The sequence below is a fragment of the Momordica charantia genome (genome assembly GCF_013281855.1).
Source record: "Momordica charantia cultivar OHB3-1 chromosome 3 unlocalized genomic scaffold, Mcharantia_2.0 BLBB01000003.1, whole genome shotgun sequence".
Lineage (NCBI taxonomy): Eukaryota > Viridiplantae > Streptophyta > Magnoliopsida > Cucurbitales > Cucurbitaceae > Momordica > Momordica charantia.
In genome coordinates this window covers 7458619-7471625 of record NW_028275161.1, presented here as the reverse complement: position 1 = coordinate 7471625, position 13007 = coordinate 7458619, and the positions used below count along the sequence as shown (strand labels likewise).

Genomic DNA, 13007 nt, shown 5'->3' with positions numbered 1-13007 from the left:
AACTTTAGTTAACGATCCATAAATTTAATTAACAATCAATTTAAAATTACTGAAAAAATCTCCCAATCCGGGACTAACTAACCTGAGGGACTCGGGGCATTACACAAAGGAAGCTAGCTTTCACTTGACATGATTGATTATCAATGTTTGATCACCACATGGAGAGTACCACTTGCAAGTTGATATTGTCGGCCCAAAGGAAGGCTATCAATGTTGTGTTAGGTATCTTGTTGTCCTCATTGAGTTTAATTATAAAGTATTTTTATAAATACTTAATGGTTAATTTCGAGCATGTTTTATTATTGAATTAATTATTGTTAAATATTATTTAATTGCCTTACTGTGTATTTAAGAATAATTTCTATTCAAGTTTGCATGAATTTTTGATAAAGAAAGGAAACACTTCAACTTTTGCAAATCAATATCCCTCTAAGGTTTAATTGGGATCTTGAAAAGTTGGAGTAACCTTAATTACATAAGTATTATGACGGTGTTTTGCAACATTCAAGGGAATTATGTTTAATGAGGAAATAATTAGGAAAGTTTCTTAAGGATTGTTTTGAAAAGTACAAAAGGAATAGACTTTAAATCTTTGTTGACTATTTCTTAATAAAGAATAAAGGAACACTAGTGAGTACACTAAAGGATCTAATGCACAAAATTTAAAATATTCAAGGATTTACTTGTGCATTTGATACCATTTGAGACATTATAAAGTAGGTATGTAGTGGGTTATGATACTTATAACTGATGTTTCAAAGAAAATGGGTTAAGTAAGAAAAGATAAAGTTGTACTCATTAATTGTTTATTTCCTTAAAGAAAGAAATTAAAGTTGGTACTAAGGTTTATTTGGAACATATGTTCGCCTAAACCACAAAAGAATCAAGCTTAGGACTTCTCTTGATATTTTTAGGAAATTTGAACATATATAAGAAAAAACCAAAAAAAATGTTCCAAATACATTGCCACATGAGGTATAAAGAAAATTTGGCTTCTCACTTAAGGTATTTAACAAGCTAGACTTGCATATGAAAACTTATATTATGTGTTGAAACAACAAACAACGATGATATTTTACATTTCGTTATATTGCTTTTAAAAGAAAATGTTAACAAATATAAGGCTCATCTAGTTGTTATGGTTTCAAATCTTAAGGCTGACATTAATTTTTTAGAGATCTTTTCTATGGCTTCTCGAAAAGTTATTTCAAGTAAATGAGAATACTTATAACTTTTTGAGTTTTGTCAGATGAATATAAAGATTGGTTTCTTAATTGTATAATTTATGAAATCAATAAATTTGTATATTTTGGAAACTTTTGATCTAGTAACACAAAGTTTCAAAAGGTCTATATTCATCTGTGATCTCAATGAAGAATTTTTTATCTGCAATTTCATAATTTTCATTACATATTGATATTATCATATGTAATATCGGAAGGTAATAGGAGTAATAATTATGAATTACAGGTTTAGTGGGAGTAAATTTATTTACCTAGTGTAATATGCCTGCGACATAATAAAGGTCTTGTTAGAGGATGAAAACTTGCATGAACATATCTCTTTTATATTGTGAAATGATATTGTAAGATCAATCTCAAGGAACATTGAGAATTCACAAAAGAACTATGTTGAAAGGTATTGCAAGTTCTCTAGCATAAAGATTTATGCACTAGGGGATAGTGAATCACTAGTGAAGATAAACTCACTATCAATAGAGGTCTCTTGAATAATAAAGTAAAATTAAAAAAAATTCATGCTTAAAGTCTATATGCTTCCATTGCAGTATTCATATCAAGAATGAAAGGCAATTTTTGATAACTCTTAATTGGATCTAAAGAGTTATAAGGTGTTAAAAAAAAAGTTGCATGCTCACTCATCATAATCATATTAATTAGAGATCACAAGGCTATTTGATTTTGATAATTTGAGTTGCCATCTAGATCCACCTTTGAGGCTATATTCACTAATATGTTAAAGGATACTACTATCTCGTGGTAGAGAGTCACTTTAGTCCCTTTCACCACTAAAGTTTGTGTTTATAGCATTTTATATGTGGCAACGAACTTAAGAATATGGTTATCAAATTTTGTCATTAGGTTATTTTGACAAAGATTTGTATTTTTCCATATTACAGCAACAAAAGCTTTTGTATGAATATTTAAGCTTTAGTTGATAAAGAAAATTCAGAGTTTTTTTTTTTTTTTAAAGAAATGCAACTTCATCATTGCGGATCCGTTCATTAAGAATTTTCACAAAAGTTTTACAAGCATAATGCTCATATAGATGTGAAAAGTATGGTATGTCAGTTGAGTGGGAGTTTGTATTTTCTTAAATTAGACATGTTATTTTTCTTTTCTGCAGAATAAAGAAGATGATTTATTTTGTTACTCTGAATGATTTTCTTTCTAAATGTAGTTTAACATAAAGCTAGAAAGCATAAATTTAGATCTCTTTAAAGAATAAAGTTGGACCAGTTGAGAATAGACATGTTTAGATCACATTACATGTAATTCTCATGCTGTTCTTCCACACTTGATTCATGTCATTGAGTATATTTGGTGTGGTGATCATTGAAGGTTGAGTCGCGATTATACATGTGACAACAACCGCTTTGGTTCTTCATCCATATATGAGATGGACCGGATTGTTATTAAAGAGAAGTTTCTTTTAATAACATTGAGATGTGCACTAAAGAACTAAATTAATATAATTGCTAATAAAAAAAATTGTTACCCAAGCGGGAGATTGTTGGAATTAATTTAATAATTGATTCATATGTGGGTAACAAATTAAAGAGCAATTATATTTGGGCTATTTAATGGACATACAAGTGATCTTAATTATGGGCCCATGACTTCCCATTTAGTGGTGTGGCTTGCTGAGTAGAAACCAGCCCATTAATCCTAGGGGATTATGGGAAACCCTAGGATTAACCTATAAATATATGGTTATGGTCCCCAATACACTATGCTTCTTGAGTCTCTTGTTCCCCATCAAACAGAGAGTATTGCCCATATTTGGTCTGGGTTGCATAGTTGAGGAAGACCATAAACCACAACTTCTTGCAGATCATGATCAATTTATCTAATGGTTTCAGGTAATTCTAATCTATTTATAGATTTTGGTTTTCTTCCATGCTTAGATCCTTGGCCTTGATTGTTCTAGAATTTTATGGCTTTTATTTTAGAATAATTATGAATTAGGGTTTATTTAATTTTTTCCAACAAGCATCTACTAGCCAATCAACATACATCAAATGCATAACACTAACCTACCAAAAACCAGTACCATTTTGTCCTAAACGAAATTGAATCAGAATTCAGCTCTGATACCAATTGATGGGATCGAATCCCCAATGGAAGCGGTTGATCGCTTGTGATTTAACTCAATTAAGAAACGAAACAATACCTGTGTTAAAAACATAACCTATTCTATTCTTAAACGGATGTTAAGCCTTACGTGAGGAAGAAAACTTACATTTGAAGACGGTTGGGAATTCTTCTTCCTCGAACTCGGATTTTGACTTGGCACGAACAAACGTTCCCATATTCACGATAGAACACCACCACTTAGTAACATTGCTATGTCTCAAGGAACAAGAAGGGATTGTGAGATCCTGCTTGGAAAGAAAATGAAAGGGAATTGCTTGATTTGCAAGATTATGAGTAAAATCAACCAACCAAAAACACAGAGATTTCTCTATGTTTTAAAAGTATAAGGGAAGAGACCTCCCACTCTCCACCTCAACATTTCACAACAAAAATGTTGGAAATGGTGGGTTTGTTAATTATGGTTAACATATATATATTAAATTTAATTAATTAAATTAAAACCTATTTTAATTTAATTAATTTTTAATTAATTTTTAATTTTTAATTAAACATAATTTAATTAAATCACATTTAATTAAATTATTAATATTTGAATCATATTCGAATATACATATCCCTCGTAATCTATAGTATTTAATATTAATCTAATTCACCTTAAACTTTAACCTATAGTATTTAATATGAATCTAATTCACATTAAACTTTAACCTATAGTATTTAATATGAATCTAATTCACATTAAACTTTAACCTATAGTATTTAATATGAATCCAATTCAAATTAAAATTTACTATAGTTTTAATATGAATCCAACTCACATTATTCTCTCATAATATATAGTTTTATAATGTATCATCATACATTATATTAAATTGTGTCATACATAATTAACTCAAATTCTCTTTAATTAAATTTGAACAATTCAAATTTCTTCTAAGATTTAATGTTCTTAATTATCCTTTACGAGCTAGCAAGAGAACCTAATGGTCTTATAGATCAGAAGCTCCAATATTACGATATTAATTGGTTAAACTCATTAACCACCTTAATCAACATACGTTACCTATGAGTTACTTCACTAAAAACCTGCAGCTGAACTCTTCTCACTATAAAATATTTATGTGTCCATGGATATTGACCATTAATGGCAAGTCAATACTTAACGAGTGTTTGTAACCACATATTGGTCAAGTTTCCATTTTACCCCTGTGCTACATCTTACTCGTTAAATATCACTACTCCTTTAATGAACAACCCGGTTATGGTCCGACCAATAACCAGAAGTCCCTCTTGGGCCAGTGAGAGGGTGGGGCCCCTCATTCAAGTTCCAAAGTCAGCATTTAAGAGAACACTCATGTACTCCCCTAAAGTCGGAGAGGAGTGAATTTGATCTTGTAAAGTTATGTTCTCAGTTCCCCACTCGGTCTCGTCCCCAAAATGGTAGAAGTATTGAGTCGGCGACTCGGACCACTCTCACCTATATAGATCAAAGAACGAGCTTTCACTGGTAAGAGTTCATAACTCACTCAGGATTGCAAATGAGTTACCGGGTCATTCTATGAAATAGCAATTTGTTAGTCAACGGTGTTACATCTAAATATTAGATATTCCGCGGTCCGGTCTTATACAAACTCATTGTATAGGATACCTCCACTCGCATGTCTCCACACGAATGACCTAGATCGGGTTATCAATAACATTTACAAAGTGGGCAATATCCATAGTGTTGTCAGGATAAGGTACCCAATCTTATCCATATACTATAGACCCTTTAGGTTATTCCTAGGACATTATCCACTTGTATATCGAGGATATATCAAATATAACCCAATATATATACGGTCTCGGTTACATGATAATAACCTTGGACGTTTAGTTTATTGGATTTGGACAATGCAATGCTATAATTCAACAACAAATTGATTGAATATAAATTTGTTCTTACATAATTACAAACTACGAGTTTCGGGCAACATACCCAACAACCTCATCCTGTGGATTTTGGTCGCCATTGTTAACTTGGCGACTAGGATTCCTCGATGAATCAACAGAGGTTATTGGCTGGACCATCTCGGATGTTCAGTAGTAGGAATGACTTAAAATGTCATTTCCCGCAGATGATGCAAAATGTTTATGCAAAAAATGGGACAAGGTCAGACCTGGTCAAGATCGGACGTGTAAGCTTGCTGACTCAAAATGCTGCGGTACGACTACACAAGAGGGCAAACTCTCTGACGCTCAAGTCAGTAAAACAACTCGGATTCAATAGTGTAAGTTCGAGGAGAAATTGGATACCTCGTTTGAAAATGGTGCTCTCTATTTTATAGGTTTTGGGATTCAATAAACCTCCGACCGTCAGTTATTCATGTCGGATAGTAGATCGGACATGTCGTACTCGGCATGTCGGTCATGGTGTAGGTTGAATCCTTAACATGGGTAGAATGTGGAGTAAACGACTAAGTAATCCTCCTCGGAAGGTTCGAGGTGGACCTGTTCTTGAAGGTTACCTACATGGGCGCTTCCCTGTCCTCCATGTGGCAGAGCGATTTTCCTCCCTAAACACGGTAAATCTAAAAGTTGTTTGAAAGACATCCCCAATATTTTTTAAAATTATCAAAAAGCTGAATTTAAATCCATAGTCCTAGTTGCAATATTCAAAACTGTTAGACTTTATTGAATTTCATCCATTTAATTGAGTCATATTCAGACAACAAACAGAAAGTAACAGACAATAGGGACATTACGAGCAAAAACTCGAATGCCCCTTTATTTAATTAACAGAGTCGAGCGCTAAGCTTCGGCCTCTGCCGCGGTTTTTGGGTTGATCCCTGTAAATGGGCTCTTGGCATAGACATGGCCCATCTTGGTTCTCTTGGTTTCCAAATACTTTCTGTTTTCATCTGTGATGGGCGTCACCACAGGAACCCTCCCGGTCATCGCCAGTCCATATCCCTTCAGCCCCTTCAGCTTCGCAGGGTTGTTTGTCATTAGCCGCATCGTTCTAACTCCAATGTCCCTCAGCATCTGCCACCGTCCAATTCAAAATTAAATAAATAAGCATCTCACACACCTATATTTTTTTTTTCCAATTATAACAACATTTTTAGATTCGTAACTAATAATTTCTGGATTTTAAAAAGCTTCTCATCATTAAACTTTTGATTTTATATTGTCCCATCCATAAACTTTCAATTTTACATCAAATAAATTATTGACTAATTTGATATCTTTTGAAATTAATGAACTTATTAGATATATAATTGAATCTTTAGAATATTGGACACAAAATTTAAAAAATGTTATGTATAACAAATTTTTCAATTTTAAAAAATGTTAACTATATCAAAGAACCTACTGGATATGCAATTGAAAGCATTAAAATATCTATTAAATGTTTTTAAACATCAATAATCTATCATTTAAACATTCTTAAATTTTTTTTTTAATTTTAGAGGCCAATTAAACACAAATTTAAAATTTCACGGATGCATCTTGTCATTTAACTTTATACCTTCTTTTAATGAGTAAGACACATAAATGTAGAAAATAATAGAGAATAGAGATATTTTATTTTATTCGAAAAATAAATAGTAGTCAAAATTTTTAATAGCTACCAATCAATCAAAAAAGGAAAATATTTGGCTCAACAATTTTCTCCTTACTACTATTAATAGCGACCAATCGGCCTCAGCAACTTTCAGTTACTGCTATTAAATATTTGACAACTCATTATTTTCAGAATAATAATCTCCTTCCTTTTACTTATTGTTGTTCTTAATTCATTAGGAACTGACCTGAGCACCGACTCCGTAATCTCGGGCATCAGCGGGCAGCCCGAGCTCGATATTAGCTTCCACGGTATCATGGCCTTGATCCTGCAAATTATAGGCGAGAAGCTTGGCGCCGAGGCCGATCCCTCTTCCTTCGTGGCCTCTCAGGTAAATCACAACTCCTCTCCCAGCCTTCTCGATCATTTGCATGGCCAGGTCCAGTTGGTTGCCACAATCGCATCTTGCAGACGCGAATATGTCCCCAGTTAAGCACTCCGAATGGACTCTCACAAGAACATCTTGCCCTTCCGCAATGTTTCCCTTTTTTTAATAACATACCAGTGAACAGTTCTAATTAATTCATTAGTTAATTAATTTCGATGCTTTTTAATTTCCACAACATACATAAAATTAAATTAAATTAAATTAAATTAATCTTTTTACCTTTACAATGGCCACGTGTTCAATCCCATCTAACTTTGAGCGGTAGCAGTAAGCTTGAAATTTCCCCCATTTAGTTGGCAGCCGAGAAACGGAAATTCTTTCAATCAAATTCTCCCTTTTTCTTCGGTACCTGCAAAAAAACAAATGGATCAATAAAATAAGATCGTGACTACAAGATACGATCTATATATCTTGGGTAAAAAGGAAAAAAAAAAATGAGTCCCACCTTTTCCTATACCCTAATTTAGTCCCGGTTTGATAAGGTTTTCATTTCTTTCTTGTTTCTTACATGGTTGAATTCAATAAAACAATATTTTTATTTATATGTTCTGAACAAATTATAAACGGACGAATAAGAAATAAGAAATTTTGTTCGTTTTTAAAATTTTTATATAATTTTGAGAAACAGATTGTTAAGAATCCACATTGAATAAAAGAAAAGAGACCTAACCATCGTTTATAATAGACATGGACTACATAGTTGAATTCAATAACGATGTGTTTGAACAAATTATAAACGGAATAAGAAATAAGAAAGTTTGTTCGTTTCTAAAATTTTTATACAATGTTGAGAATTTTTTTTTCTCAATGAGAAATAAATTGTTAAGGATCCCAAGGAACCTAACAATTGTTTATAATATAACTACCTCTCTTATAGTCAATTGGTTTTGAGATAGAACACAGGAATATTAATACAAACAACTATTTGTTGCAAAAATAATTAGGTTTCTTTATAAAATTAGAAACGAGAGACATTACTAAATCGGTCTTTAATTACCTTATCAAGTCGGTTATTGAGACAATTGGTATATCATGTTGAGAAGCCAAGCTTCTAAGTTTGGAGAGTGAAGCCATGGAGCCATCATGGGCATCAACAATGGGTGAAAGAACAGAAACTGGCCTTAACCCAGCAAGGGCAACTAAGTCCACAGAAGCTTCAGTGTGACCTGCTCTCCTCAAAACGCCACCGTCTCGGTACCTCACCGGAAACACGTGGCCTGGCCTCCGGAAGTCTTCTGGCTTTGACTCGGGAGATGATAGAGCAACTATGGTCTTTGCTCTATCTGCAGCTGATACTCCCGTCGACGTTTCCATTTTCGCATCCTGCCTCATCAAATAAGGCACATTATTAATGATGATAAATTATCACTCATTCCAAAAACTAAAGTTGGTAAGTCGAATAAATTTAATTTATATATGTATATTTCAACAAATACTTTAATACTTTGTTATGTTTCATTGTTAGACTAGAATTTTGAAGAATTGTCTTTTTAGATCAAAATATTCCCAACGCTCTCCTTAGTGAAGCCTCGGTCAACTATATTAAAAATCATAGTTGTGTTGTTTGGATGATGTTTTCTGTTATCTTTTTTTTTTTTTTTAGTTTTTAGAAAATAAGGTTGTTCCGTAATCAATTATATCTTTTGATTTTAGAATATTAATATTTTTTAATTTATAGACGAATTTTTTAAACAGAAAAAAAATGATGCCTGCTTAATAATATTTCTTTTTTTTTCAAAAATTATATTTATTTTCGCACCATTTCTTTATTATGATTTTTATGAAGAAAAACTTGCCAAATTTTAAAAATAAAAAGTCATATTTTTATTTTCAAATCCTGACTTTTGACAATATTAAAAAATATATATATAGGTAACAAAATTTTTAAAAATATTCCGTGAGATTAATATTTATAAGCTTAATTTTCTAAAATTAAACCGTGCAAATCGAGTATTTGATTTCAAAACCCAAAAACCGCATCCAGCGGCGAAAGTTGAGATACACTGTGAAAAGATTCTGTTGTTTGACTTTTTTAAAAATAATAAAAACTTTTGTTTCAATATTTTTACTATATTAATTTTAATTGTGGTTGGTTGTTTATATAATTATAATTTAGCCAAAGTAATAAAAAAAATCAACACAGATTAAAAATATTTACAAATATGCCATAATTTGTTTGGCATGCCTACTAGTACTATAGACATCTATCACACTTATATACCCAAGTAATAAATTAATACACGTGAATAAACGATTATCACTGTTGAATTAATAGATGTTTACCATCACCTTAACAAATTATCATATTTGCAAAATTTACTTTCACACTGTATTAGCAAATATAGCAAATTTGTTTGTCATTCCTTACAATACCGTTATTATAATTTTCTCTAACTAATTATATTTAATTAATATCTATGCCATATTTTATTAAAGATAGTTTAAATACTCAAAATATCACATAGTAAGAAGAATAGTATAAGTTTAGAAAGATCCCAACATTGTAATCAACACAATCTTTCAATATTTTAACAACATTCCAAAAAAACTTTACAACCTTTGAACTATTCTTCAGCTTTAGAGATTGTGTTCATAAACCTAACTAACTATCACTTTCTCAACATAATTTTCCCTTTTTCACTAATCTATCAATATTTTCTCTTTTTCTTCTTCTCTTTTTTTAAACAATAGAAAAAAATATACAATTATCTTTAATAACAATTTTGTTTATAATTTTCTATTTTAGAAAAGAATTTTTCGAGTACAAGTGGGATTGAATGATTAAAAATATATGTCAATTACCGCTGAGCGCTCACTTAATTTGTTTAGAAAAACATATTTTATTGCTTCACATTCCTTAAAATGCATGTGTATTCCTAGTAAAATTTCAAACAAAACAAAACAAAATTTTTAATTAATACGAAATTGGGTTATATTTTGGAAATATTTGCAGAAAAACAGACAATATGAAGCAAAGAAAATGGAACTAGAAATTTTAGAAGTTGATATTTAGAAGTTAATGGAAATTAGGAAGCAATACCACTGTGATGGTGAAAGTTGAGGTCTCATAATTGCCATTGTCGAGCAGTGAAATTAGAGGAAGGTTGAGCCTTTCAAGATCATCCCCTTTCATTGCCACATACACCATTCCAGAGCTTTGCTGAACCATGGTTGTTATGTTGGTTGCAGAGATTTTGGATGCAGCCATCACCAAGTTCCCTTCCGAATCCCCATTTTCATCATCCACAACCATCACAAACTAACACAATCAAATATTTCATTATAATTGATTTTGTAAAAAGTGTTTTAATTGGAGTGATTTTAAAATAATTACAAGCCTACCAACTAATCCTTCAAAAATCACCTACCAATTTATACTTCAATTTTTATTTCTTTGGTAGATTTTCATCACGCCATATAAAATCACTTCTAAATAAATGTATCATAAACTGTGTTTGAAAATGATTTTGGCAGGTAAATTACTTTTCTATTGTCAAAATCATGGCAAATTAAAATTTTGGTTTTAAGAAAATTTAAGATCATTTTAGATTGATTTTGAAAAGTCAGTTATACCATTACTTCCCAACCCACTCTAAAATCATAGGTACAAATACAATCAAGGATTTTGAAGATAGAAATTTAATTATAATTGATTTTGTAGAAATTATTTAATTATAATTGATCAGTTTGGTTCGAAATGATTTTTTGTATATTGTTACAAGTGCTCTTGATCACCTACCAACTCGTCCTCAAAAACCACTTTTAAATTGTTTTAGATTTTCTCAAAAATCAATTTTTATCGGTTAAAAATATAGTGATTCCAACCATGTCAAAATCACTTTCAAATATTAAGAATATGCTAATGCCGACAAAAATGTGATTAAAATCACTCCTAGGAAAATGTAACACGTAAAAGGTGTTTAAATTAGAAGGTACGTGAAACTCTAGATAGTGTGTTTAACCTTTCCATGGCGTATGGCATCAACGGCGGTCTGAACAGAAGAGAACCCGTCGGACGGGCGGTCGGGATCGTCCTCATCGTCGACGAAATCATCGCCTTCGAATGAGATTTCAGGGTTGACTCCCAAATTAGTCGAAACCCCCACAGATTCGTGGCCAATATTATTTTTTCTGGCATGACTACTTTCACCAAACAAGTTTCCAGCAGATAATCCAGCAGCCGAGCAAAGGCAAACATAACGCAGCCCCTTCTGCTTACATTTCCCAATCTTCAGCGTAAGATTAGCCACGGGAGGCGCCACAGAGACGACGCCGCTGAAACTCCAACGCGTTGGCGCTACGCTTTTGTAGCGAGGCAACATTACTGGATGGCGAAGCAAAACACATTCCATAATTTTTCCTTTTAGAGAAACCTGTCCAAAAAATTACTACGTTAACTTATTTATTTATATATGCCTATGCACATATAGTTTTACTTTTTCTGAACTACTAAAATTGTTATTGAAATGCTTCTGCTTTTATTGTTTTTCTGCTGTCGTGGCAACGTTTGATTAAATTTAATTTTTTTTATGGTAAATAAAGTAAGATCATTGTATAATATATGTGGCAGTAATAATTAAAAATATATAATATATATATTTGTATGTACCTTTCTCTGAGAAGCGAGAGGGAAGAGCAGAAAATATTCCAAATCTAACCCCTACGTTAGAATCTGCAAAGTTTTTGCAATTCTAACTGCAAAATTGGAGAAGGAGAGAAGAAGGAAAAATAGAGACAGAGAGAAAAAGGAGAGTGTGGGAGAAGGGAGGGGTGGAAGGGGTGATAAAAGGAGGAACGAGAGACAAAAAGACAAATTTAATTTTAGTTAATTTGGCTACCCTATCTTTTTAAATATTGCAAAAATATTTTAGATTAAATTACAAGTTTAGTGTCCGAAGTTTTATTTTTGTTTTTAATGAATGTGTCTGGCAGATTTCTAAACTTTCAATTTTGTATGTAATAAGTCATTGTAACTAACAACTTCATTGACTAATTGATATTTTCTAAAATTTATAGATTTATTAGACACAAAATTGAAATGTGTGAGTGATACACAACTCAATTTTATGTCGAATATATCAGTTAATTATAAAAATTATCGAATATGGACTCATAGAACCTATTAGATACACAAAATTGAAAGTCAAAGAACTTATTAGGCAATTTTAAAGTCTAGGAACCTATTAACGTAAAAATTAAAAGTTTTGAAGCCTAATTAGACACGTTTTAATGTCAAGTGGCTCTATTAAATACAAAGTTGAAAACTAAATGATTAATCTTCTAATTTAACATAACAATAACAATCTCTTTTTATATTAACAATAAAATAATAATAAAATAGTTAATTACATCATTTTCTATGGCTAAATATACTTAATTTTCTCTATTCTTTTAAGGTTTTTGATTAATCTTTTAAAATTCTGAATTTTACCCTAATAAAATGTATTAAAAGTTGTCATTTAACTAGGTCCTTACACAAAAAAAAAATCTGTCAACATCAAACGAACTTATTATTTAATTATTGGTTTATGAACGTAGAGCATGACATGTGGACAAGCACTTAAAAAAAATAAATTTTATTAATCAGTTGATCCTACTTGGCCAAATATCATGTGACAAATAGTCTAAGTGACGTATTTATATGTCTAAATATATTAATAAAATACTAATAAAATAC

At 31.4% G+C, this 13007-nt stretch overlaps 1 protein-coding gene across 1 annotated transcript; it reads right to left on the bottom strand.

The window, feature by feature from the left end:
* Nucleotides 1-5988: 5988 nt before the first annotated feature.
* LOC111024475 (monofunctional riboflavin biosynthesis protein RIBA 3, chloroplastic-like) lies at nucleotides 5989-12094 on the bottom strand. The gene is made up of 7 exons (XM_022302167.2): nucleotides 11940-12094; nucleotides 11293-11703; nucleotides 10371-10589; nucleotides 8328-8653; nucleotides 7550-7679; nucleotides 7130-7426; nucleotides 5989-6359 (listed from the first exon to the last, which is right to left on the bottom strand). Exons 2-7 carry the CDS (start codon nucleotides 11680-11682, stop codon nucleotides 6126-6128), a joined length of 1596 nt encoding a protein of 531 aa, XP_022157859.1. The 5' UTR covers nucleotides 11683-11703; nucleotides 11940-12094; the 3' UTR covers nucleotides 5989-6125.
* Nucleotides 12095-13007: the final 913 nt, after the last annotated feature.

Bases quoted from the DNA above. Each gene is read 5' to 3' on its own strand.
- LOC111024475 (XM_022302167.2), bottom strand. From the start codon at position 11,682: ATGGAATGTGTTTTGCTTCGCCATCCAGTAATGTTGCCTCGCTACAAA. The intron at 10,590-11,292 runs GTTAAACACACT...TGATTGTGTTAG, and splicing joins ATGCCATACGCCATGGAAAG to TTTGTGATGGTTGTGGATGA. The intron at 7,680-8,327 runs GTAATTAAAGAC...GTTTTTTTGCAG, and splicing joins TCAATAACCGACTTGATAAG to GTACCGAAGAAAAAGGGAGA.